Source organism: Thamnophis elegans, chromosome Z (assembly GCF_009769535.1).
Source record: "Thamnophis elegans isolate rThaEle1 chromosome Z, rThaEle1.pri, whole genome shotgun sequence".
NCBI lineage: Eukaryota > Metazoa > Chordata > Lepidosauria > Squamata > Colubridae > Thamnophis > Thamnophis elegans.
Genome location: NC_045558.1, coordinates 100,978,882 through 101,002,468, shown reverse-complemented (window position 1 = coordinate 101,002,468; position 23,587 = coordinate 100,978,882). Strand labels below are relative to the sequence as shown.

General features: G+C 42.0%; 1 protein-coding gene across 2 annotated transcripts in view; it reads right to left on the bottom strand.

The window, feature by feature from the left end:
• NPEPPS (aminopeptidase puromycin sensitive) overlaps window positions 1–23,587 on the bottom strand; it is a 118,041-nt gene that overhangs the window by 44,092 nt on the left and 50,362 nt on the right. For both annotated transcript variants that reach the window (XM_032236744.1, XM_032236743.1), the window contains 3 exons: window positions 15,501–15,615; window positions 7,353–7,517; window positions 7,034–7,138 (listed from right to left, as the gene is read on the bottom strand). In XM_032236744.1, the coding sequence (XP_032092635.1) occupies window positions 7,034–7,138; window positions 7,353–7,517; window positions 15,501–15,615 (385 nt within the window). The remainder of the gene's footprint in view (window positions 1–7,033; window positions 7,139–7,352; window positions 7,518–15,500; window positions 15,616–23,587) is intronic.

Here is a 23,587-nt window from a genome sequence, read left to right as displayed (position 1 = left end):
TGAGCTCCCTATCTATCTCTTCATCCAAATCACTGATGAAGATGTTGAATAGTACTGGGCTTAAAACAGAGCCTTGGGGTACCCCACTGCATACTGTATATATTATGATTAATTGAAATACCAAAAAAGAAAACATTATTTATTTTTATTAATGGAAAAAGTGAAAAATATGTGTCATATTCTTTGGCTTTAGATATGCCTAAGAATGGATTTTATATTTTTGTCCACATGGATTAATATGTCTTTATTTTAAAGCAAATAATAGTTTTTAACTATAATTTTTAAATTCTATCACTTTTGGGAAGCCTTAGGATTAGTTCAACTGAGTCTGATGCTTATAATCTATTTAAGGGTAAAACTTAAACATTAAAAGAAATGGGCTCATATTTATCTTTTTTCATTATGCAGAAATAAACTATCTCAACATGTATTGTTATAAAATTAGAAATTTTAGAAATTTTCTAATTTTATAAATATAAAAATTGCATAAATGCAATCCTTTTTAAAAACTTTTTAAAGTTCAGGAACAATCTCAGATGAGTTTCATAACTAGAATTCTGCTTGTGAATGGAATTACATATTCCAAGATTTTAAAAGGGTGTTTAAATAGTATAAGAATGAAATAATATATATGCAGCTTCAGGCATTGGAGCCTATTAATTCTAAAAGAAACAAAAACTTGCAACTCCTGATCAAGAATTAAAATGATTAAAAAATAGTTATATTCAAAAGAATTCTCTCTTAGCTCTCCTCACCATCAAATAGTTTGAAAAATCTTATACTGCATCATTATACAGGCAAGAGAGAGTCAGCATGGTGTATTGTTCAAGATAAATTCAGAGTCCTTGTCTCCCCATTTCTGCCATGTATGGATTGTCAAAAGACAAAGATACCATGACTTTTTCACCTAGTAAGAAAACTTACTTTTTTTGACCATGATTTTCTAATGCTAAAAGCCAAAAGCCCCAAAACTGTTACCAGGAATAGAGAGGATATCCTCCCAGTAGCAGACCAAACCTCTAAATGTACCCTGGAATAATTAATTGCAAATTGACTGCTTAGAATGTTTCACCAGAAGTAGAAAAAGTTTTATGTTTATAATGGAACAAGATATAATGGCAAAATTTGCCCTTCCAATGAGCCGGGGATAGGTTAAAACAATATGGGTGTCTTTGTACCAGAGCAAGCAGGAACTGCAGATGAATCACTAGAGTATTCTTCAAGTGTTTTATTTTAGACCAGACAAGATTTATCCTTTTGTTATGTACTTTTAATATTTAGCAGGTATTTTTCAGCATGAGGTTTTACGTAAATTATGAAGTATAGGGAGCAGAGGGATTAGGGCTATGGCAAAAACTAATTTTATTTCTTTTACATGTAATTAAAATCAAGATCACATGAAGTGTTAATACCACTTTATAATGCCTTGGTAAGGCCACACTTGGAATATTGCATTCAGTTTTGGTCACCACAATGTAAAAAAGATGTGGAGACTCTAGAAAGAGTGCAGAGAAAAACAACAAAAATGATTAGGGGATTGGAGGCTAAAACATATGAAGAACACTTGCAGGAACTGGGTATGTCTAGTTTAATGAAAAGAAGGACTAGGGGAGACATGATAGCAGTATTCCAATATCTCAAGGGTTGCCACAAAGAAGAGGGAGTCAAGCTATTCTTCAAAGCACCTGCGGGCAGGACAAGAACCAATGGATGGAAACTAATCAAGGAGAGAAGCAACCTAGAACTAAGAAAAAAATTCCTGACAGTTAGAAAAATTAAGCAGTGGAACAACTTGCCTCCAGAAGTTGCGAATTTCCAACACTGGAAGTTTTTAAGAAGAGACTAGACAACCATTTGTCTGAAATGGTATAGGGCAGTGATGGCTACATTTTTTATCATCACGTGCAGAAAGCAATAATGCAATGCGTGGGGGGGCACCCATGACCCCCACGTGTTTGCCCCATCATCACACATGCGACCCCACTGCGTGCAACCCCCACACTTACGCAAGCTACACCCCTGCGCTCCCCTGCTCTCCCCACACATGCACTTTCCCCCCCTCCCTGCCATTTTTGGCTTTCAGGCTGGTGCAGGTGGCCTTCCAGGCCCAAAATGGGGCACAGGATGGCATGCCACCTGCACCCTGTTTTGGGCCTGGAAGCCTTCCTGCACCAACCTGAAAGCCAAAACGGAACTTGGGGACGCTGCGTGAGGCCCCAAAATGCAATGCGAGCACCCCCCGCGTATGCGTGCACAGCAGAGACCTGAAGACCAGCTGACCAGCAGCCTACACACATGCACAGTGGAGCTGGGCTGGGGTGATAGCTGGCGTGCCCCCAAAGAGGGCTCTGCGTGTCACCCATGGCATACCACCTTGGGCCCCATTAGGGTTTCCTGCCTGAGCAGGGGATTGGATTAGAAGACCTCCAATGTCCCATCCCACTCTTCTATTCTATTCTATGCTATTCTATTTTATTCAGTGCAACCTAGTTATGCATATATTCAGAATTTAGAAATTTACAATTTTCTAATTTACAAATTTACAATGGCCCACCAGGTCACCAGGGTTATATAAATTAGTCTCAACAAAGGAATACTCTCTTAGCCAGGTCTCAAAATTCAAGAATAATCTCAGATGATGTTCCTGACTAGAATTCTTCTTGTGAATGGAGTTACAGGCTTTATGACATAGAAATTATGTATAAATAGCAATACAATACTGTTCCTTATGCAGTCTTATACAAATCTTGCACAGACAAAAAAAGAGTCCCTACTTCATAAGTTAGCCTTATACAAGACAATGATGAAAAAGGGTGTCAAGAGCAGAGCTGGGGTGCATTGGGGTGTCAAATTTTAATTTACAATTTACAAACAGAGGTGCTCAATGTTGTGACATGCCTTGAGGATTGTAAAGATATTTTGCTTACTTTAACATAATTTAGATTTGTTTGGTAAATAACTACATAAATATCATAACTTTTTAACATTTTTTGTTTAATTTCTAAGGCATGTCAATTTCAATTTCCAAACATTAGGGGTGCTCAAAAGTTGTGACATGCCATGAGGAACTGTAAAGGTATTTTAGTTACTTTAACATAATGTAGATGTGTTTGTTAAATAACTACACCAATATCATTTTTTACCATTTTGTTTGTTTCATTTCACAGGTTAAACTGTCTTTCTCTTTTTGTGAAACGTTATTTTGTCTGAGAATGTTAATACCGCTGGTCCACAGGATACCACAGGAAACAGTTAATAACATTTCCTGTGAGTGTGATAACTGATCTGTAATGGCTTTTTAAAAGAGAAGAAGACTGGGAACCTTCACTCACATGAGCAACCTAATTGGGGCTGGCAGAGATTTGTTGCTGTCTGAACTCCCCAACACTGTGAGACATTCTCAGATATGCCTACTGTTAAGAGAACAAAGTAGTGATGATGCTAGAAACCACACAGCAGCCAGTCTTACAAGAGACATAGAACGAAAAGTACTGGAAAAGTGGAAACAAGCAATCAGTTCTTTTTTGATCCCTGTTGTAAATTCATGACTGACAATTTTGAACAAGACCCAGGAGAGCTGGGGTTAAACCATAAACGTATTTCTTGTAGGAAAGCTAGGTGTCAAAGAGACTTTCATTATGAAACTTGACAAACTGACAACCTCAACTACAAATGTTAAATTGTTCTGTTCAACTACCCTGCTGGCTGCAAAAAAGAAGCTCACACTAACTTACCTGCCCTAAGGAGACAAAGATAACATTGAAGGGACTTGCTTTCATTAAAGCAGAGAGGCAAGATTGGTTCTTGCACTAGACTGGTTTGCCGGATGTGCTTGAGCAGAAACAAGTAGGCAAAAGGCAAAAGCAGCAACACAATGAGAGACAAAGGCTTGCTAAATATAAGTAGAGAAGTGTTCCAGACATTTTGATATTGATGAATTATCTCTTATGATAAAAATGAAGGAAAGACGACTGATGATGAAGAGGAATGTGATGGAAGTTATGAAGAGGCCTTACACCAAACATACATGCCTCTATTTCAAAAGAAAAAACAGAATACAATAGATTAGAAATAACAAATGTCGCTATGGAAAGCAGAAGATAAGGTGTTTGTCTACATGCCACTGCTGCCATTATTACAGCTGCCTTCATAGATGCTGGCTTGGTCACCAAAGAAGACAAGATATATATAGTATAGTTGACCACAATAAAGTCAAGAGAGCCCAGAAAAAAAATTATGAAGTCCCTAGCTCAAGAATTTGATGAACTCTGTAAGAAAGGCAAAATAGAATGCATCTTCTTCGATGGCCACATAGATGTAACTAAAGTTATGCTGAAAGCAAACAATTCAGACCAGCAATTCTGTAGTACCATCAAATTAGAACATTATTCTGTGTCCAGTGAGCTGGGTGGTATCTGGAAATGACAAAGGTATCTTTGTCATTTCACTCCAGAGAAAGGCTCAAAAACAGGAAAACCTTGTCAAGTGATAGTAGACAATCTGGTGCATTTTATGAAGAAAAGATATTGACAAAAGCTTGAAGGTCATTGAAGGAGATTCTACAAATGCTGGCTGTGAAGGTGGTGCCATGCACTGGGTATAGTTCAAGCTTGATCGGAGGTTGATCTGATTGATGTGTGCACTACACATGAATTGAGTCACCTTTACGGCACTTAATCACAAATTTAGATGGCAAGACTTTTTCTAACAACAAATGGGCAAGTAAAATTTGCAACATGTTAGGCACTTCAATAGAATTTAACACTGATCCTTCATTCACCAAGAGTTCAATTGTTTAGGCTCCCATTTCACTGAGCAAGTGTGTTATAAAGGATCTCTCTACTGATCAAGCATATAAATATTGGCTCTCATAGGCAATAAGGAGAACTTCCCACATATCTGTTCTTCTGGAAATTGGGCCCATAAGCCATTCACATTGGTTGACAAATTGCAAATATGCTTTGTCGAATATGAGTTCTAAAACATGGCTTTAAAGACAAAACTCTCCAAAACTTAAGAATGATAGTGGAATACATAATTGGTGTGTACTACCATTGCTGGTTCAACATCAAAATAAAATATTCTTGGATTGAAGGCCCGCATTATGCATTGATCCAGCTGCAGCAAGTCACATTGGCAAAAGAATGCTGTAGTAGATGCTGTTTTGCCGATCATTCAGCACTCAGCATGGTACGCTTTCAGTGAAATGATAATACAGACATTCTTGTGTTCAGATAACATTCAAAAGAGGAGAACTGGTATACAAAAGATCATTGACTTGAGGAGTGCAAAGAATGACGCGCTGGGAGATTTTTTTGTACATTCAAGAAAATGGAGCTGATTGACTGTTCTGAAGGTGTATATGAGCCACATTTGACATGTAAACTGACTACAGAGAAAATAAGGAAGTTAATTGATGAATCAATGCAAATACTACAGTGGCCCTGTCATGCCCAATCAATAGAGAGCTGTGAGAAACAGGTCACCGAAGCAACAAGCAGAGTGTAAACATGAGGGTTATATCAGAAGCCAAGCAGCAAGTCGGTGGCTGATGTCAAAGAACAAATTAAAACAAGACTTCATGCAATTCGCTTAAACATTTTTGTAATTCAGATAATTATTTTCTGATGTTGCTTTATGATTGCATGGATTATTTTTGCTAAGCTAGATAAGATTCATGCAGAAAAAAACTTTAATTTTTGTGGTACAAGTATAATTTTGAGAAGATAAGCTTAATGACTTTTGAGGAGTATATGATCAGATGTAGCTTTACCATACCAAGCTAAAAGTGCAATTTTAAAAGTAACAACAGATTTGAATTCTTGGTGTTAAAACATTTTTTAACCTCACTGAAAAAAATGCAAAAATTAATTTTCATCCCATTAAATGGCACACCCTAATTGTTCAATTTTTTTAAAGTTGTAGTTAAACAATTCTCAGAATGTTTGAGCTATATTGATGAAAACTCAGTCAATTGATATAGTAGGCCATATCTAAATTCCAATTAGAAACACTTTTCCTATTTTGAAGAATAGGTTTTATTCTTCTACTAGTAGTTGCCATCTTCTTGGCTATTATCTAGTATTTGTTTCTAGTTTTCATTTCTATATCAATAATTGTAAATATATCATTTATTTTTTCTGTGGAATAGAATTTCAACTCCATATTCATAACATAGAATGGAATACTATTTAAATTGTAAATTATTATACTTTATCCATAGAAATAGCAACTAAATAACAGATATTACAGACAGTCCTTGACTTACAAGTTCATTTAGTGACTGTTCAAAGTTACAAAAGCAATGAAAAAAGTGACTTATGACTGTTTTTCACACTTATGACTATTGCAGCATCTCCATGGTCAGATGATCAAAATTCAGACATTTGGAAATTGGTTCATATTTAGGACAGTTGCGGTGTTTCATGATCATATGATCACCTTTTGCAACTTTCTGACAATCAATGGGAAAATCAGATTCACTTAACAACCCTATTAGTAACTTAACTGCAGCGATTCACTTAACAACTGTGGAAATAAAATAGGGCAAATTATGTAACAAATGTCTCACTTAGCAACATAAATTTTGGGCTCCATTCTTGTCATAAGTCGAAATTATTTTGTGGTATAAGTAAACAATATACATCTTCTAATTTGAGAGACATGGACAAAAGAGTTTATTGCTTTAGAAAGCAATCTCTTCATGAAAAATCCTAGCTTGCAGTATATAGCATGAGTATACTTATAGTAAAACAGGACTTTGGTTGCACATGTGGCATACTCACGAAGATGTGCCAAAACCTGACTAGTTTTACATCCCTATTAAGGAGGAGTGTGGGATGGACACAACTACCAACTTATCAATGCTTCCTATACCTTACTAAAAAGATCAATAAAAGGGGCCTTAGCTTGACACTTTGCTTTGTAACTTCCAGAACCTGAATTGCTGTTTGAAGAAGCTTCACTACACACAAGACAAACATCCATAGTTAAATTTTATTATGTTTGTGTGTGTGTTTGTGTATATATTTACCTCATCCCCTATATAATCATGTAGCATTCGAATTACTGATGCTCCCTTGCTGTAAGAAATTGCATCAAATATTTCATCCACTTCAGATGGATGGCCTACATTGACCTAGATACGAGAAAAGGAGTAAGTTATACAACAAATATAAGGCTCGCAACTGAATAAATATTAAGCAAATGAGTTTACAATATAATCCCTTAGTTTAAGATATCAAATAATTTGCTAATTTGTTGTGCTTTGTCCCCTCAATTATCAGAAGATTTCTGTTTGAAGAAATGCAAGAAAAAAACCACCACCTTTCACTAATTTAGGTGGCACTCACTTCAATAGGATGGCTGTTGTCTAACGCATCAAGCTCCTGAGCTCTTGTGTAATCAGCAGATACAAACTGAGTCCAAATATCATATTCTGGAAAGCAATGGTCTACACAAAGGTACTCAATCCAGGATGCAAAGCCCTCATTGAGCCACAGGTGAGTCCACCATTCCTGAACAGAAGAAAGAAAATTATTCCTAGTAACAATTTAGTTTTAGGCTGCATTTTAAAGCACAATATAATGTTTAGCTATCAGACTCTAAGATATAACATCTTATAAATGGCTAATAACTAGATTTTTTTAAGCAGAAATGAAGTCTGTATGAAAAAATCTCCACTATCTGCAAAAGTGAAAAATACATACTAAGCATAAATATTATCTTTCTTAAATGGCAACTTTCTAAGCTTTATCTCAATCTTCTGTCAGGCATGAAGGATTAAGATCACACATTAAGTTCTACTTCAGAAGTTCAAGAAGCTCAAGCCTATATATAAGAATCTGGTCGACCACCACAATACTAAATACTGACCATGGGTCAACAGAATTCAAGAGGAATTGGACTTGGACCTTTTCTGGAAATGTAATAACTCTAGGCAAGAGGTATCCAATCTTGGCAGCTTTAAGCATTACAGACTTACAACTGCCAGAATTCCCCAGCCAAAATAGCTGGTGAAGCAGCTCAGAAGCAACTTAATAAAAAAAAGCTTACATATTCATTTATTTGCAACAAATAAAACAAGTTAGTACTACTAAACTGCCATTGGATAAAAAATATTTCTGGCTAATAATCACAATAAGAAATAAACAACAATTTTCATTGTAGTTTGGATTTTATCAGAGAATCCCAAACTCCGGGGTTTAATGGAAAAAAGCATCACTAGCATTAACAAAATTCTAGAAATCTAGTAATGTCATCATATTTTATAACTTGATCACAGAGAAAAAGTTATTTTTATACAGTGTATTATTTTAGAAACTTAGGCTATATTAGAAGGTAAGCAAATGCATACCTGTATGATAAATCAAACTCCCAAAGTTTCTGTTAGTAGTCTTACACAACAATGGAAGATAAATAAAAACTTGTGTCAAAGGGGCAAGCTGTCATAGTGATTTATAGAGAAGCTGGTCATAGTGATTAAGAAAAAGATGGGAAAATTGTGGAAAGTATATAATAATTCTAAAGGGGGCAATACATTATCCAGTCTCCTATAAAATTCAATAAATAAGAGTAAAATGTGTTATGTTTTAATACCTAAAAGATATTGAACAAATTTGACCTTTAGGATGTAAGCAATCGTGATAGTTCCGATTCTTCAAAAAGTTACTTTCAGTCATTATGCAACTAAGAAACATTGCGAAAAGGGAAAATACTGATATTTTTCTCGCAAGTTTAGATACTCCAAAATTAGTACTAATTTGCTGCCTTGTTATATGTATCATTCAGTATATTTGAAGTATTATTGGCCCTTCCCCACTTGCAGCTAACTATGTCGTATCTTGACAATCTGACATTTCCTTCATTTATTCATTAAATTTATTCTAATTTTCATTTCACAGCTCAAATCAGGATTTGTTCGACTTTTCTCTATGGTAACAGAGATTGGCTAAGAAAGAGTAAATGGCCTAAAGTCACCCATGTACTTCCATGACTGAAGGCAGGCTAGAACTTGGTATTATCAGTGTTAGTCCCACACCTTCTAAGTTAGCACACTGACTTTGTTTTATCTTGCCCCTGATCCATATGAGAGAGTGCCCATAGCATTTCCATGAAAAATGAATTGTCTACTGCATGAATTATCTATGGAAATTATAATATAAAATACAGTATGTGAAATTCAGTGTTGCAGCAACTGTCTTAAAACTATCATCAAGAAATTACTCCATAAAAATAGTAGGAATAGCAATAGCAATAGCACTTATACTTATATACCACTTAACAGTACTTTACAGCCTTCTCTAAGTGCTTAGAGCCCCAACAATTTGGGTCCTCATTTTACTCACCTCGGAAGGATAGAAGGCTGAGTCAACCTTTAGCCTGGTGAAATTTAAACTGCCAAATTGCAGGCAGCTGGCAGTCAGCAAAAGTAGCCTGCAGTACTGCACTCTAATCCCTGTGCCACTGTGTCTCGTATCAAGAAATATCATGGAGTTTTGTTTGGAATTCAGAATAGATTTAATTATTTTGCCAGCATTTCTATTATCTCCTCTACAGTGAAACTGTAACTGATAAACTCATGACTGTGCTGCCTGTAAATATCTCATATTAGCACATAACACCAGCTCTTCCTGCTCAGGTATCTATGTGCTAACAGTTACCAAGCAAAATATATAGGAAAAGAGAAGTCATTCTGAGAAATAAACACTTTGATACAATCAGGACTATAAAAATTATTTTTATCCAGGGCCCCTTTCACGTTAGAAAATTTATTTGGTAAGGGTGGGTAGTGGTGGTGAGTTGACAAAAAGTATTCTGGAGTGTATGAGGTCATGCATATTGGAATGGTATGTTCCCCAGGAACAAGTATCTGCATTCTACTGCTCTAACAAAATCCGAAGAAACAACAAATTTGATTTAAGGAATTGCAGATAGGTTGTATATGGGCCCTTCCATGTACTACAAGTTATTTTTTGCTTTTAACTCCAAAACATTGCATTATCTTACAGTCACATAAAGCTGTTTCTTCAATATCCTAATACTAATCAAATGCTAAAAATAAATGGTTTGGGGTTAATATTTTTCCATTTCAACAATGACCACAGTGCTATTAAGTGAAAGGTCTGTGATAGCAGAAGGAAGTTGGCCTTATCAGTAACACACAGCAGGCAAAATCCATGGAAACAGATGCCATGGAAAGAGGTCACATCTACTACTTCCAATCATGTATGTGTCAAAGGGATTGTGGGAGAAATTCAAACAAAACATTCAATCTCTTAAAAAGTACAAAATAAATATCCTAAAGCATCCTGAAATTCATCAATGAGTATCGACTTCATAAGTTACCAGAATTTGCTGGTTGTTTATAATCACTCCTGTATCAGTTACTTCATCTTAATATCATAAATGATATAAACTTAAGTTTCCTCCCATAAAACTTCTCCTTATAAATATAGAAATAAAGCCTATATGAGCAATGAGGAGTGGATCACTACAGAAGTTGGATAAAGCATCAGTTTTCTGCTTAACCCCTCTTTTCCAGATAAGGTAAAAGTAAAGGTTTCTCTGTCTAGTTGTGTCCAATTCTAGGGCGTGGTGCTTATCTCAGTTTCATGGCCGAGGGAGCCAGTGTTCTCAAAAAGCATTTTCTCTGGTAATATGGCCAGCATGGTTATTATAGTAAGGCACACAGAATGTTGTTACTTTCCCACCAAAGGGATACCTCTTCGGTGGCAGCGGCGTCGTTCTTTAGCGGCCTCATCGCCTGCCCCACTTCCCTACTCTGTCTGCCTGCAGTGGGGACGAGGAACGGGGGAGACCACCCTTGGACTTTACAGACCTGGATGATCCCATTGGCTCTAGGGATTCCGGTGGTTCTCGGTCTGCCTCGGCCATTTAACACTGAGGAAGCAAGTTCCATCTGGAGAACAGCGACGGTGTCCCCTGGCAATTACAACGCCTGTTCCATCTTTTTACCCTACTTATTTTTAGTGGTGTGCCTTTGGGAACTCCTTGGAGTGGTTTTACCCCCAGAAGGAAAACTTTGGACCTGGGCTGCGGGTGGACAGACGATGGCAGCATTGTGTGTTCGCACTGAACCCCCGCAGGACCTTTTGACCAACAAATTTGCAGAAGAAGAGAGGGGCTATAAGACACTCCCCCATATATTCCATCTGAATTATAATTGGTCCCTAGCCACTTTAACTCTGAACATTAAGAGCCAATTTTGCCATCTGAACTCGCACCTTAAATTTTAATCAACTGCGCAACTACTTTAGTTTCTTTCTTTTCTTTCATCTTTCTCTTCTTTCTTTGTATGGGATATGCATGAGATACGTATGAGATGAATGAATGTCCCACTTTTTATTATTATATTGTTGTAAATTTTTGAGTTTTAACTCTTACGTGGGGACTGTTTGGGGGAGTGCATGGGTATGTATGATTCGGAGGACCTGCCGGGAGATGCGGGGGCCATGGGGGTGGTTGAGGGGACCAGAGACACGGGAGAGGGTCGGGGTATTACGGTCGTAACAGGGAGGGGCAGATACGGCGGGGACTTTAGGGCAGGCCATTACCGGGGAAGGAGGGTTCGCTACATTACAGAGATCCCTCCTTCCGGCCCTATGAGTCCCACTCTGAGACCAGATGGCGCAAGTAATCAGGACCCTGGACTCAGGCTGCTGTCGCTAAATGCCAGGTCTGTGGTACATAAAGCTCCTCTCGTCCGGGACTTAATTTTAGACGAGAGGGCAGACCTGGCATGTATTACTGAAACCTGGCTGGGCCCAGAGGGAGGAGTCCCCCTTGTAGAGCTGTGCCCAGAAGGATTTCAGGTGCTACACCAGCCGAGAGCCCAGGGAAGGGGTGGGGGTGTGGCCATTGTTATCCGGGAGTCGTTAGTTCCTCGTAGGGTCCCTGCTCCGGAGCTTGTCGGGTGTGAGTCTCTGCTGATAAAGTTGGACCTCAAGGGTCAAGTGGGTCTGCTGTTAACGTACCTGCCTCCCAACAGCGTTGCAGCAGCCCTCCCCTCACTCCTCGAGTTGGTAGCGGAGCTGGCAATTGAGTTCCCTAGGTTGATGGTCCTGGGGGACTTTAATTTGCCGTCGCTCGGTGAAAACTCTGATGGGGCGCAGGAGTTCATGGCTTCCATGACAGCCATGGGCTTGACCCAAGTAATTCGGGGCCCAACCCATTCGGCGGGTCACATGCTCGACCTCGTATTCCTCTCGGAGCAGTGGATTTGTGATCTTGGTCTGAGGGGTAACGACATCATACCCCTGTCGTGGTCAGACCACTGCCTACTGAGGCTCGACTTCCGGAGACCAAACCCCCACTGTAGGGAGGAGGAACCGACCAGGTGGTTCCGCCCCAGGCGACTTATGGAACCGTTAAGGTTCCAGACGGAGCTTGGGGTCATTCCTGATACTTTCGCCCACAGTCCGGTAGAGACTCTGGTTGCTGCTTGGCACTCGGCAGCATCGGAGGCCCTCGACCGGATTGCGCCACTACGGCCCCTCCGAGGCGGCGGATCCCGGAGACCTCCTTGGTTCACCGAGGAACTCCGGGAGATGAAGCGCCGGAGGAGATGCCTAGAGCACCGATGGAGGTCCGATAAGTCCGAATCGAACCGAGCAATGGTAACCACCAGCACCAAGGAATACACCAGGGCACTTAGGGCAGCGAAAAGATCTCACATAGCCACCTTGGTTGCGTCCGCTGAGTCTCACCCAGCCGCCCTGTTTAAGATAACCCGCTCCCTACTAAATAAAAGGGAAGTGGGGGAACCCTTGCAGGGCAGAGCTGAGGATTATGCCCAATTCTTAGCGGACAAAATTGCTCGGTTTCGGTCGGACTTGGACTCCATCCCCGCAGTTCCAGCCGAGGCACAAGAGGATCAAGTAGACCATCTCTGGGTTGAGTTTCAAGATGTTACCCCCGGGGATGTGGACAAGGCCATGAGGGCTGTAAGTGCCTCCACCTGCGTACTGGACCCGTGTCCCTCATGGCTGGTTACTAACAGCAGTGAGGTGACACGAGGCTGGATCCAGGCGGTTGTTACCGCCTCTCTTCGGGAGGGGAACTTCCCCGCCGCACTGAAAGCGGCGGTGGTGAGACCCCTCCTAAAGAAGCCATCTCTGGATCCAGCTGTTCTTAATAACTATCGCCCAGTCTCCAACCTTCCCTTCCTTGGGAAGGTTGTTGAGAAGGTGGTGGCCTTCCAGCTCCAACGGTCCTTGGAGGAAGCAAACTATCTTGACCCCTTCCAGTCAGGCTTCAGACCCGGTTACAGCACAGAAACCGCTTTGGTCGCATTGACCGATGATCTCTGGAGAGCCAGAGATGGAGGACATTCCTCCATCCTGGTCCTCCTTGACCTCTCAGCGGCTTTCGATACCATCGACCATGGTATCCTTCTGCGACGACTGCGGGAGGTGGGAGTGGGAGGCACCGTGTTGCGGTGGTTCTCCTCCTACCTCTCGGACAGGTCGCAGTCGGTGTTAGTGGGGGGGCAGAGATCGTCCCCTAGGCCCCTAACATATGGGGTGCCTCAGGGCTCGGTCTTATCCCCCCTACTATTCAACATCTACATGAACCCGCTGGGAGAGATCATCCGCAGGCACGGGATCAGATACCATCAATATGCGGACGATACCCAGTTGTATCTGTCCGCCCCGTGCCAACTCAATGAAGCGGCAGACGTGATGAACCGAGGCCTTGAGGCCGTTATGGACTGGATGAGGGTTAACAAGCTTGTACTCAACCCAGAAAAGACCGAGTGGCTGTTGTGCTTCCCTCCCAAAGATTCGACCAATATTCCATCACTCAGGCTGGGGGGTCAAATTTTATACCCCTCAGAGAGGGTTCGCAACTTGGGAGTCCTCCTGGATCCACAGCTATCGTTTGACCACCACCTGACGGCTGTGACCAGGGGGGCATTCGCCCAGGTTCGCCTGGTGCGCCAGTTGCGACCCTACCTGAATCGGGAGGCTCTCACAACAGTCACTCGGGCCCTTGTGACCTCTAGGCTGGAATACTGCAATGTGCTCTACATGGGGCTGCCCTTGAAGAGCATCCGGCGACTTCAGCTAGTGCAGAACGCGGCCGCGCGAGTGATTGTGGGTGCACCTCGGTTCACCCACATAACACCTATCCTCCGCGAGCTGCGCTGGCTACCTGTCGATCTCCGGATGCGCTTCAAGGTGCTATTAGTCACCCATAAAGCCCTGCATGGTAGTGGATCTGGGTACTTGAGAGACCGCCTTCTGCCAATTACCTCCCTGCGACCAATTAGATCTCATAGATTGGGCCTCCTCCGTATTCCATCGGCCAGCCAGTGCCGGCTGGCAACTACAAGGAGGAGGGCCTTCTCAGTAGTAGCCCCGACCCTTTGGAACGAGCTCCCCGTGGAGATTCGTACCCTCACCACCGTCCAGGCCTTCCGCACAGCCCTTAAGAACTGGCTAGCCCGTCAGGCCTGGGGACAAGGATAGCCGCCCCTCCCAAATGATGAATGAATGTTGCTTATTACTTTTATTATATGTGTCTACGTCATTGTTTGTATTCCCCCTTCCTGATTTTATGTGAGCCGCCCTGAGTCCCCTCAGGGAAAAGGGCGGCCTACAAATGTTAATAAACATTTAAACATTCAAACATTTAAACATTCTTAATCTACTTGCATTTGCATGCTTTCAAACTGCCAAGTGAACAGGAACAAGAGCTCAACCTGTAGCACAGCACTTGGATCTCAAACCTGGCCTGCTGTTTTCCAGCTGATAAGCTCAGCATCTTTAACTGCTGAGCCATCGTGCTCCCCTCTTCCAAGTAACCAAAATTCAATTATGAAACATATATACAAATGGGATTAAAAACTGATTTGTATTAATCTGCAAATTTATTTGAAAAATTTTATCTTGATGGAACAATGGGAAAAAATGGGTTGAGGTACACCATACTAGTTTCCCCCATTTTTTTAAAAAAAAAGTCTCTCTCCAAGTATAAAATAAGTAAAAGTTTATCCAAAACCTGTAGTAAATTTGGGCAAAAACAGAGGTATATCTATTAAAAGAAAGCAGATGCATTAATTTTCCAATTGATTATTCTACTGATGCATTAGCTGTCACAAATGGAAAATTACCCTGCGTGGATACTTGGATTTAGCTGGGGTGTATAACCTCCACCCTCTCTTACTATAGCAGCCAGCATGAATATAAAATAAATACACGTTAAAGTTGATATAGCCAGACAAGTTAATACTGACTTCAGATTTCAACCTGATTTTACTGGGGACACTCTGAATGACATTCACCATTTAATCTACTCTAATGTTTTCATATCTTCACACTTTTTCTCAGCTGACATAACATGATATAATATTATGCAAATGCCGATATGCTTGTTGTCAGTAGTAAATATAGGATGCCACCAACAATACTGATACTCAGGACTATAGGCGTGGATTTAGCTATAATTGAAGTGACTTAAATATACTTCTTAAATACCATAGTCACAAGGTTTCCAAACCACTGGTGAGCAAGTTCATGGCCCACAACAAGGGCTACCCACTGGCGAGAGGAAGAACAAGAGTTTTTGGGATCAATCAGCAGTGCAGTTTCCCTGCATGGGAAAAAACAGAAATGTAACAATGTGACATCAAAAAAATGAAATTTAAAAACTTAATCAAGTTAGAGAACTCATCTAACCAAATGTCTACGGAGATTCTCAGTCATTCTTTTGAAGACCTTTCTTCAGTTGAAGTAGTTTCTTGGACGAGAAGCGAAAAGTCTTCAAAAGAAAAACCAGAAAGTCCAAATGCCTCTTGAAAAAGCTAACAAAACTCCTGTAGAATCAATAAAATTGTTCTTCCGTATCTACTAAGATGCAATAAGGAGATACATTTTTCAGAACACTGAAAAGAAGCTACACATATCTCTAAAGTAATTAGCCTATTACATTACCAGGTAGAAAACTTCTTATTGAGTAAATATATCCTCTATGCAAATAATAGGTTACTATGATTATTTGAATTATAACACAAGGATCTTTATTATAGTCCATGGCCAGTCCAGTTTTAATTATAATAAAGCAACTAATATTTCTTCAAATATGTTAAGAATTCACTTCAAATTATTTCTATTAAAACTCCACAATGCCATTTATTTTAGCACATTATAAAATGCCATAAATCAAGAATAAAAGGGAGTGTTATATATTTCCATGAAAATTCCATACTATTAATGCTGCAATTTTTTTAATCCATTTTCAGTTGAAATGTTAAGTTTCTTGATGTAATTTTCTTATCCCAACCTAACAATGTGATCCTCATGATCCTTATTATTTGACCTGCTAAATATTAAATATATATGCATGTTGACGTTGTTATTTTTGTAGTTAAGATTAGAAGAATTTTGCTTTTGATTTAAGTTTTTGTTGTTTTAGAACTAATAAATAAAATAACATGATATTATTACCACAATGTACCAATACAGAAAAGTGCAGACCATACTCTTTTGTAAAGGTGATGTAGTAAAATATCATAATATTTCCTACAAATGTGGCTTACCAACAGTCTTAAAAGTGAATAAGCAGTGTGCTGGGCAGGCAGCCAAACACAATTCTATGTGTAATTCATGCACTTTTATAAAATGTAACTACTTGCAGAGAAAAGGCACAATCCACATAATTATGGCATATTCTAGTGTTGTAAAGATTCATTTTTAAAAAAAATAGAAATAACAAATATACAAATATAAAATATAAACGTTTGGGAGTAGAAAACGCTCTGGAGTAGAAAACGCACATTAGTTTTGGGGGAGGAAAACAAGAAAAAAATCTGCCTCTGCCTACCAATATCCATCGGTATTCATCTGGCTAGCATCCTTGCAGCAAACAGTCTGGTCACATTCAGCACCTTATCACAGCCTGATTCAGCATGAGCAGCTGATTGGCAGTTGGATCAGCCTCCCGGAATACCACCAATCAGCTGTTCCAGGCTGTGGGGATCGCCACAGCACATAGCCGCATCGCATTTGTGGCCCCGCATGCTCCATTTTAGACCCACTCCAGGCTGCCGTGATCGCCACAACACATTGCTGCACATCACCACCTCCACATGTTGCATTTTCAGCTTCTGCGTGTTGCGTTTTCAGTCTCCACACATCAAGTTTTTGGCCTCCGCAACACCCTGTTTTTGGCCTCCGTACTTTGCATTTTTTGCTAGTTCCAGGCGGTAGGGATTGCTGCCGCTGATCCCCGCCGCCTGGAACCAGCTGAAAATTTGACGCACAGAGGCCAAAAGTGAAACACGGAGGCAGTGATCGGCAGCAATGTGCTGTGGCGATCCCTGCAGCCTGAAATAGGTCTAAAATGGGGCGTGTGAAAGCTGAAAATACAACGTGTGGAGGCTGAAAACAGCCGAAGGGTGGGGGGGCAGCAGGTGGGCGGGGCTTCAGCAACATTCAATGTATAAGATGCACCACAATTTTCACCCACTTTTAGGACAGGAAAGTGCACTTTATATTCCCAAAAGTACAGTAATTGAGATTATTTGCTTGTAGTTAAAAATGACTTATCTAGAAAGTCAGCATAAAGGAAGATTAAATGTGTTCTTTTTCCTATTTTATCTTGACAGAATTCATCCTAAAACTAATTACAATTATATTTAATCAGGATTTGAAACTAGAACTCTGAGTATACTTAAAGCTGTACATACTTTCATTAAGAAAAAATGAATTCATTTCTAAAAAAACTTATGGAAGAAAATGTTTCTTCGCATCCTATATATATATACATTAACTATTGTTAATAATGCAATTCAATAAATACATTTTACTGAATTTATGCTCGTGTGCTCCCCTACATCTTTGATCTTGCTATGAAAAGACTGAAAGCTTCACTTAAAATGGACCTTTTAGTTTCTCCAATGTTAGAAAACAAAACACCCCAAACAAAACCCTATGCTCTGTTACCAGAATTTGTAATCCAGTAAATAAACTGGCATAATCTACTCAACTATGATTTATTCAACAAATCAGCTTATAATACCACAATTTCACTGTATGTAGCTCCTAAAACTTTAACCAAAACTGCCATAAATTAGTAGTAGTTTTCATGTATTTACTGTGATGCAAGCTTTGAAATAAAGTTCAAATAGTGTTTTAAAAAATCCTCAAACTTCCCCCTTTCCCAGAAAAACAAAGATCGTCCTTTTCTCCTCAGCAATTTGTATCGATTTGGCCTCTCACAAAAGATTGCCTACTCCAGCTAAACACAATGTCTCTGTTCCATCAATACAGGTAGTCCCCAATTTATGTCCATTCATTTAATAGCCATTTAAATTTATGGTGGCAGTGAAGAAAGTAACTTATGTCCAGCCCATGTACTTATAATTGCTGCAACGCCAAATGGTCATGCAATCAAAATTTAGGCCCTTTGCAACTGGCATGTATTTATGACATTTGCAGTGTCCTGGGGTCATGTGTTCACTATTTGCAATAGTCCTAGAGGGCTTCCAACAAGAAAAATCAATGAGGAAATTCAAATTTGCTTAATGATGTGATTCACTTAATAAATCACATCATTAAGGTTATGCAATAAAAAGGTTATGAAATCAGGCACCTCTCACTTAACAACACATCACTCATTGTTGTAAATTCTGGTCCCAAATGAGGTTGTAAATCAAGGATTATCTGTACACTTAACTAGAGCAATGAGAGGAATTATATAATGGAGAAAAATTAAAATGGAATTAATTGACCTAATCAACTAGTCAAAAATATTAAATTAATTCAGAACAGGCTATATCATTCACTAGGTTCCATTAAGATCACTAATCAGTTATGTTTAATTGGACACTGCCCAGAGTCCAACAGTGAAGGAGATGGCTTCTTCTTAAATATAACTTATAGTAAATGTGTTACAGGAATACCTAAATCCAGTCAATTGACTCGTTTTACTTATTTAACATTTTCCAAGAGTAAGAGCTAAAAAGAAAGGGAGACTGAAAACAAGACTCTCCATAATGAAAATCTCTGTCAAAGCCTGGCAACACAAGAATATATTCCAAGACATTGTGTAGCAGCCAACCCACAATTACTGATGCTCCAGCAGAACAATTGGGAAGAGGCTTGCAATGTAATAAAAGCTCTTCTGTATTCCCCTAGTTTAAGGACTCAAGAAATATCAAGCACCTGAACAAATGTGTGGAAATGGTCTGTATTTGCCAAATTCTGAATTTGGACACCATTTATGTGACTGCCCATTATTAATAAGGGCTTTGACCGGATTTGCAAGATTGATATGTAACAATTGCTAAATTCTCAACAGAAACTGTGTTTCATTAAAAGAAATCAGAATTTCTAACCATAGCTTAGAACCTAACCATAGCCTGGCTGTTAATAAATCATCATTAACTCTAAAGATAGCAGGCTGGTTTGCTATGCCATGGTAAAGGCTGATTCAGCAGCAAACACAGCAAAATACATTCAAGCCAGCTATGATTTGGTTTGTTTCAGGCTAATATGAGAATATCATGTCCCAGGTTCTATCTGCCCAGAAAAGGCAAGAAAACAAAATCATTAACTGAAAATAAACCATGGAGCAGACTTTGGTGCTAGTAAATAGATGCTGTTATTATGTTCATGTGTTACATTAATCTTCATTCTCAAGCCACAGATTACTCAGAAATGATGTATACATGAGCATGCTGATCTAATCTTAACTTACATTTCTAGACTAGTTGTAATCTTCAATTTATGACCACTGGGGTCATAATGGGGACTGAAACCTCAGTTGCTGAGCAAAGTAGTTGTTAAGTGAGGCGACAGCAATCTTGGCATTCCCAGTTGTGTTAAGTTTGTTTTAAGTGTTATCATAGATCAAAAAAGCAAATGGAAACCTGCCTCGCTGCTCTGGAAATCCTCCATGATGAATCCAGGCAGGATTTTCCAACTCAAAGTGAAAGGAGAGAATCTGCAAACCCAGAGTGAAGAGGTGAGTCTTCATTCACTTTGGAACTGAAAACCCTATTTGGATTTTGGCAAAGAGGATTTTCAAACCCAGAAAGGAGAGGCAAGTTTCTTAACGAGGCCAACCTACAATCTTGGCCTGAGGGAGCTTTGGCCCTCTCTAATTGCTGGCTAAGAGAGCCTCGCCCTCCCCCCCCCCTGCTGCTGGGTGACGTTTCTTTCTTTTTCGGCTTTGGCATTTCAGCTGCTCCTTGTGAGGGATTGAGATTCACGCCGGGCTAGCCATCGCCCCATGGAGAAGGTGGTCAGCCAGGAACAGTACTGGGAGAGAATGGGAGGCTGTTCACATCTACTGCCATTCCAGCTCGGCTGGGCACCCCCTCCTCCCGCTCCCTTCGGCTTGGCCCCTCCTTTCGGCGAACTCTCCCCCCCACCTGGTTGCTGCTGCTGCAGGGCCTTCTACAGGGCCTTCTGCTGTTCGACATCTGACTCTTTTTTGAGCGCGGCTTCTGGACTGCATTTCCATCTGGCACGGCCACTGCTACCTGATACCACCCTGGACTTCTGGCCTCAGAGAGCGCCACCATTAGATGAGCGGGGGTACTTGCAGTATGCAAGAAAGCCCCCTGCTTCCTTCAACTACTCTGGACTTTCTGGATTTTCCCAGAATCTGTCTGTTGCAGAGCCATCTGCTGAGAACTATTTGGCTCTCCCTGAACTCGCACTTTAACAATTTTGCGCTACTTTTATTCTTCTTATTTCCTCCTTTTTTTTCTCCCTTTTCCTTCTATCTTTAGTATGTTGAGTATATGGGATTGTATGTAAGTGTGTGAGTGACCCACTTTTATTGTTATTATTGTTGCATTTGTGTATTTTAATAATTACGTGGGGACTGGTTGTGTGAGTGTCTGAGTATGCTTGGCTCGGAGGACCTGCTAGGGAAGGCGGGGGGTACTGGGGTGGTTGGGGGGACTACGGCCACGGGAGTGGGTCGGAGCATAGCGGTCATGACAGGGAGAGGCAGATACGGCGGGGACTTTAGGGCTGGCCATTACCGGGGAAGGAGGGTTCGCTACATCACAGAGATCCCTCCTTCCGGCCCTTTGAGTCCCACTCCAAGACCAGATGGCGCGAGCAGTCAGGACCCTGGTCTCAGGCTGTTGTCGCTAAATGCCAGGTCTGTTGTTCAGAAAGCTCCCCTCGTCCGGGACTTAATTGTCGACGAGAGGGCAGACCTGGCATGTATTACTGAAACCTGGCTGGGCACAGAAGGAGGAGTCCCCCTTGTAGAGCTGTGCTCAGAGGGATTTCAGGTCCTTCATCAGCCGAGAGCCCAGGGAAGGGGTGGCGGTGTGGCTATTGTAATCCGGGAGTCTCTGTTACCTCGTAGGGTCCCTGCTCCGGAGCTTGTCGGGTGTGAGTCCCTGCTGATAAAGTTGGACCTCAAGGGTCAAGTGGGTTTGCTGCTAACGTACCTGCCTCCCAACTGCGTTGCAGCATCCCTCCCCTCGCTCCTCGAGTCAGTAGCCGAGCTGGCAGTTGAGTTCCCCAGGCTTATAGTTCTGGGGGATTTCAATTTGCCATCGCTCGGTGAACGCTCTGATGGGGCGCAGGAGTTCATGGCTTCCATGACAGCCATGGGCTTGACCCAAGTAATTCGGGGCCCAACCCATGCAGCGGGTCACATGCTCGACCTCGTATTCCTCTCGGAGCAGTGGATGTGTGATCTTGGTCTGAGGGGTAATGAGATCATACCCCTGTCGTGGTCAGACCACTGCCTACTGAGGCTTGACTTCCGGAGGCCAAACCCCCACCGTAGGGAGGAGGAACCGACCAGGTGGTTCCGCCCCAGGCGACTTATGGACCCGTTGAGGTTCCAGACGGAGCTTGGGGTTATTCCTGATACTCTCGCCCACAGTTCGGCGGAGACTCTGGCCGCCGCCTGGTATTCGGCGGCGTCGGAGTCTCTTGACCGGATTGCGCCACTACGGCCCCTCCGGGTCAGTGGATCCCGGAGGCCTCCTTGGTTTACCGAGGAGCTCCGGGAGAAGAAACGCCGGAGGAGATGCCTAGAGCACCTGTGGAGGTCCGATAAGTCCGAGTCGAACCGAGCACTTTTAACTACCTGCACCAAGGACTATGTCCGAGCACTAAGAACTGCAAAAAGATCATACATCTCTGCCTTGGTTGCGTCCGCCGAGTCACGCCCAGCCGCCCTGTTTAGGATAACCCGCTCCCTCCTCAATAGGAGGGATGCGGGAGACCCCTTGCAGGGTAGAGCTGAGGACTATGCTCAATTCTTGGCGGACAAAGTAGCTCGGCTTCGATCGGACTTGGACTCCACCGCAGTAGATCCAGCCGAGACACAGGAGGACCACTTGCCACACCATCTCTGGGTTGAGTTCCAGGATGTTGCCTCTGGGGATGTGGACAAGGCCATTCGAGCTGTAAGTGCCTCCACTTGTATTCTGGACCCGTGTCCCTCCTGGCTGGTTGCCAACAGCAGGGAGGTGACACATGGCTGGATCCAGGCGGTTGTGACCGCCTCCCTTCGGGAGGGGCACTTCCCCGCCGTACTTAAAACGGCGGTGGTGAGACCCCTCATGAAGAAACCATCTTTAGATCCAGCCATTCTAAACAACTTTCGTCCTGTCTCCAACCTCCCCTTTATCGGGAAGGTTGTTGAGAAGGTGGTGGCCTTCCAGCTTCAACGGGCCTTGGAGGAAGCTAGTTATCTTGACCCCTTCCAGTCCGGCTTCAGACCTGGTTACAGCACAGAAACCGCTTTGGTCGCATTGACCGATGATCTCTGGAGGGCCAGAGATGGAGGCTATGCGTCCATCCTGGTTCTCCTTGACCTCTCAGCGGCTTTCGATACCATCGACCATGGTATCCTTCTGCGATGTCTGCGGGAGGTGGGAGTGGGAGGCACTGTTTTACGGTGGTTCTCCTCCTACCTCTCGGACAGGTCGCAGTCGGTGTTGGTCGGGGGGCAGAGATCGTCCCTGAGGCCCCTAACATGTGGGGTGCCGCAGGGTTCGGTCTTATCCCCCCTACTATTTAACATATACATGAAACCGCTGGGTGAGATCATTCGGAGGCACGGGATAAAATACCACCAATATGCGGACGATACGCAACTGTATCTGTCCGCCCCGTGCCAACTCAATGAAGCGGTGGACGTGATGAACCAGGGTCTGGAGGCCGTTAGGAACTGGATGAGTGCTAACAAACTGGTACTCAACCCGGACAAGACCGAGTGGCTGTTGTGCTTCCCTCCCAATAATTTGGCTAATACACCAACGCTTAGGCTGGGGGGTCAAATTTTATACCCCTCAGATAGGGTCCGCAACTTAGGAGTCCTCCTGGACCCACAGCTGACTTTTGACCACCAGCTGTCAGCTGTGACCAGGGGGGCATTTGCCCAGGTTCGCCTGGTCCGCCAGTTGCGGCCCTACCTAGACCGGGAGGCTCTCACAACAGTCACTCGAGCCCTTGTGATCTCTAGGCTGGAATACTGCAATGGGCTCTACATGGGGTTGCCCTTGAAGTGCATCCGGCGGCTACAGCTAGTCCAGAATGCAGCCGCGCGAGTGATAGTGGGCGCACCGCGGTTCGCCCAC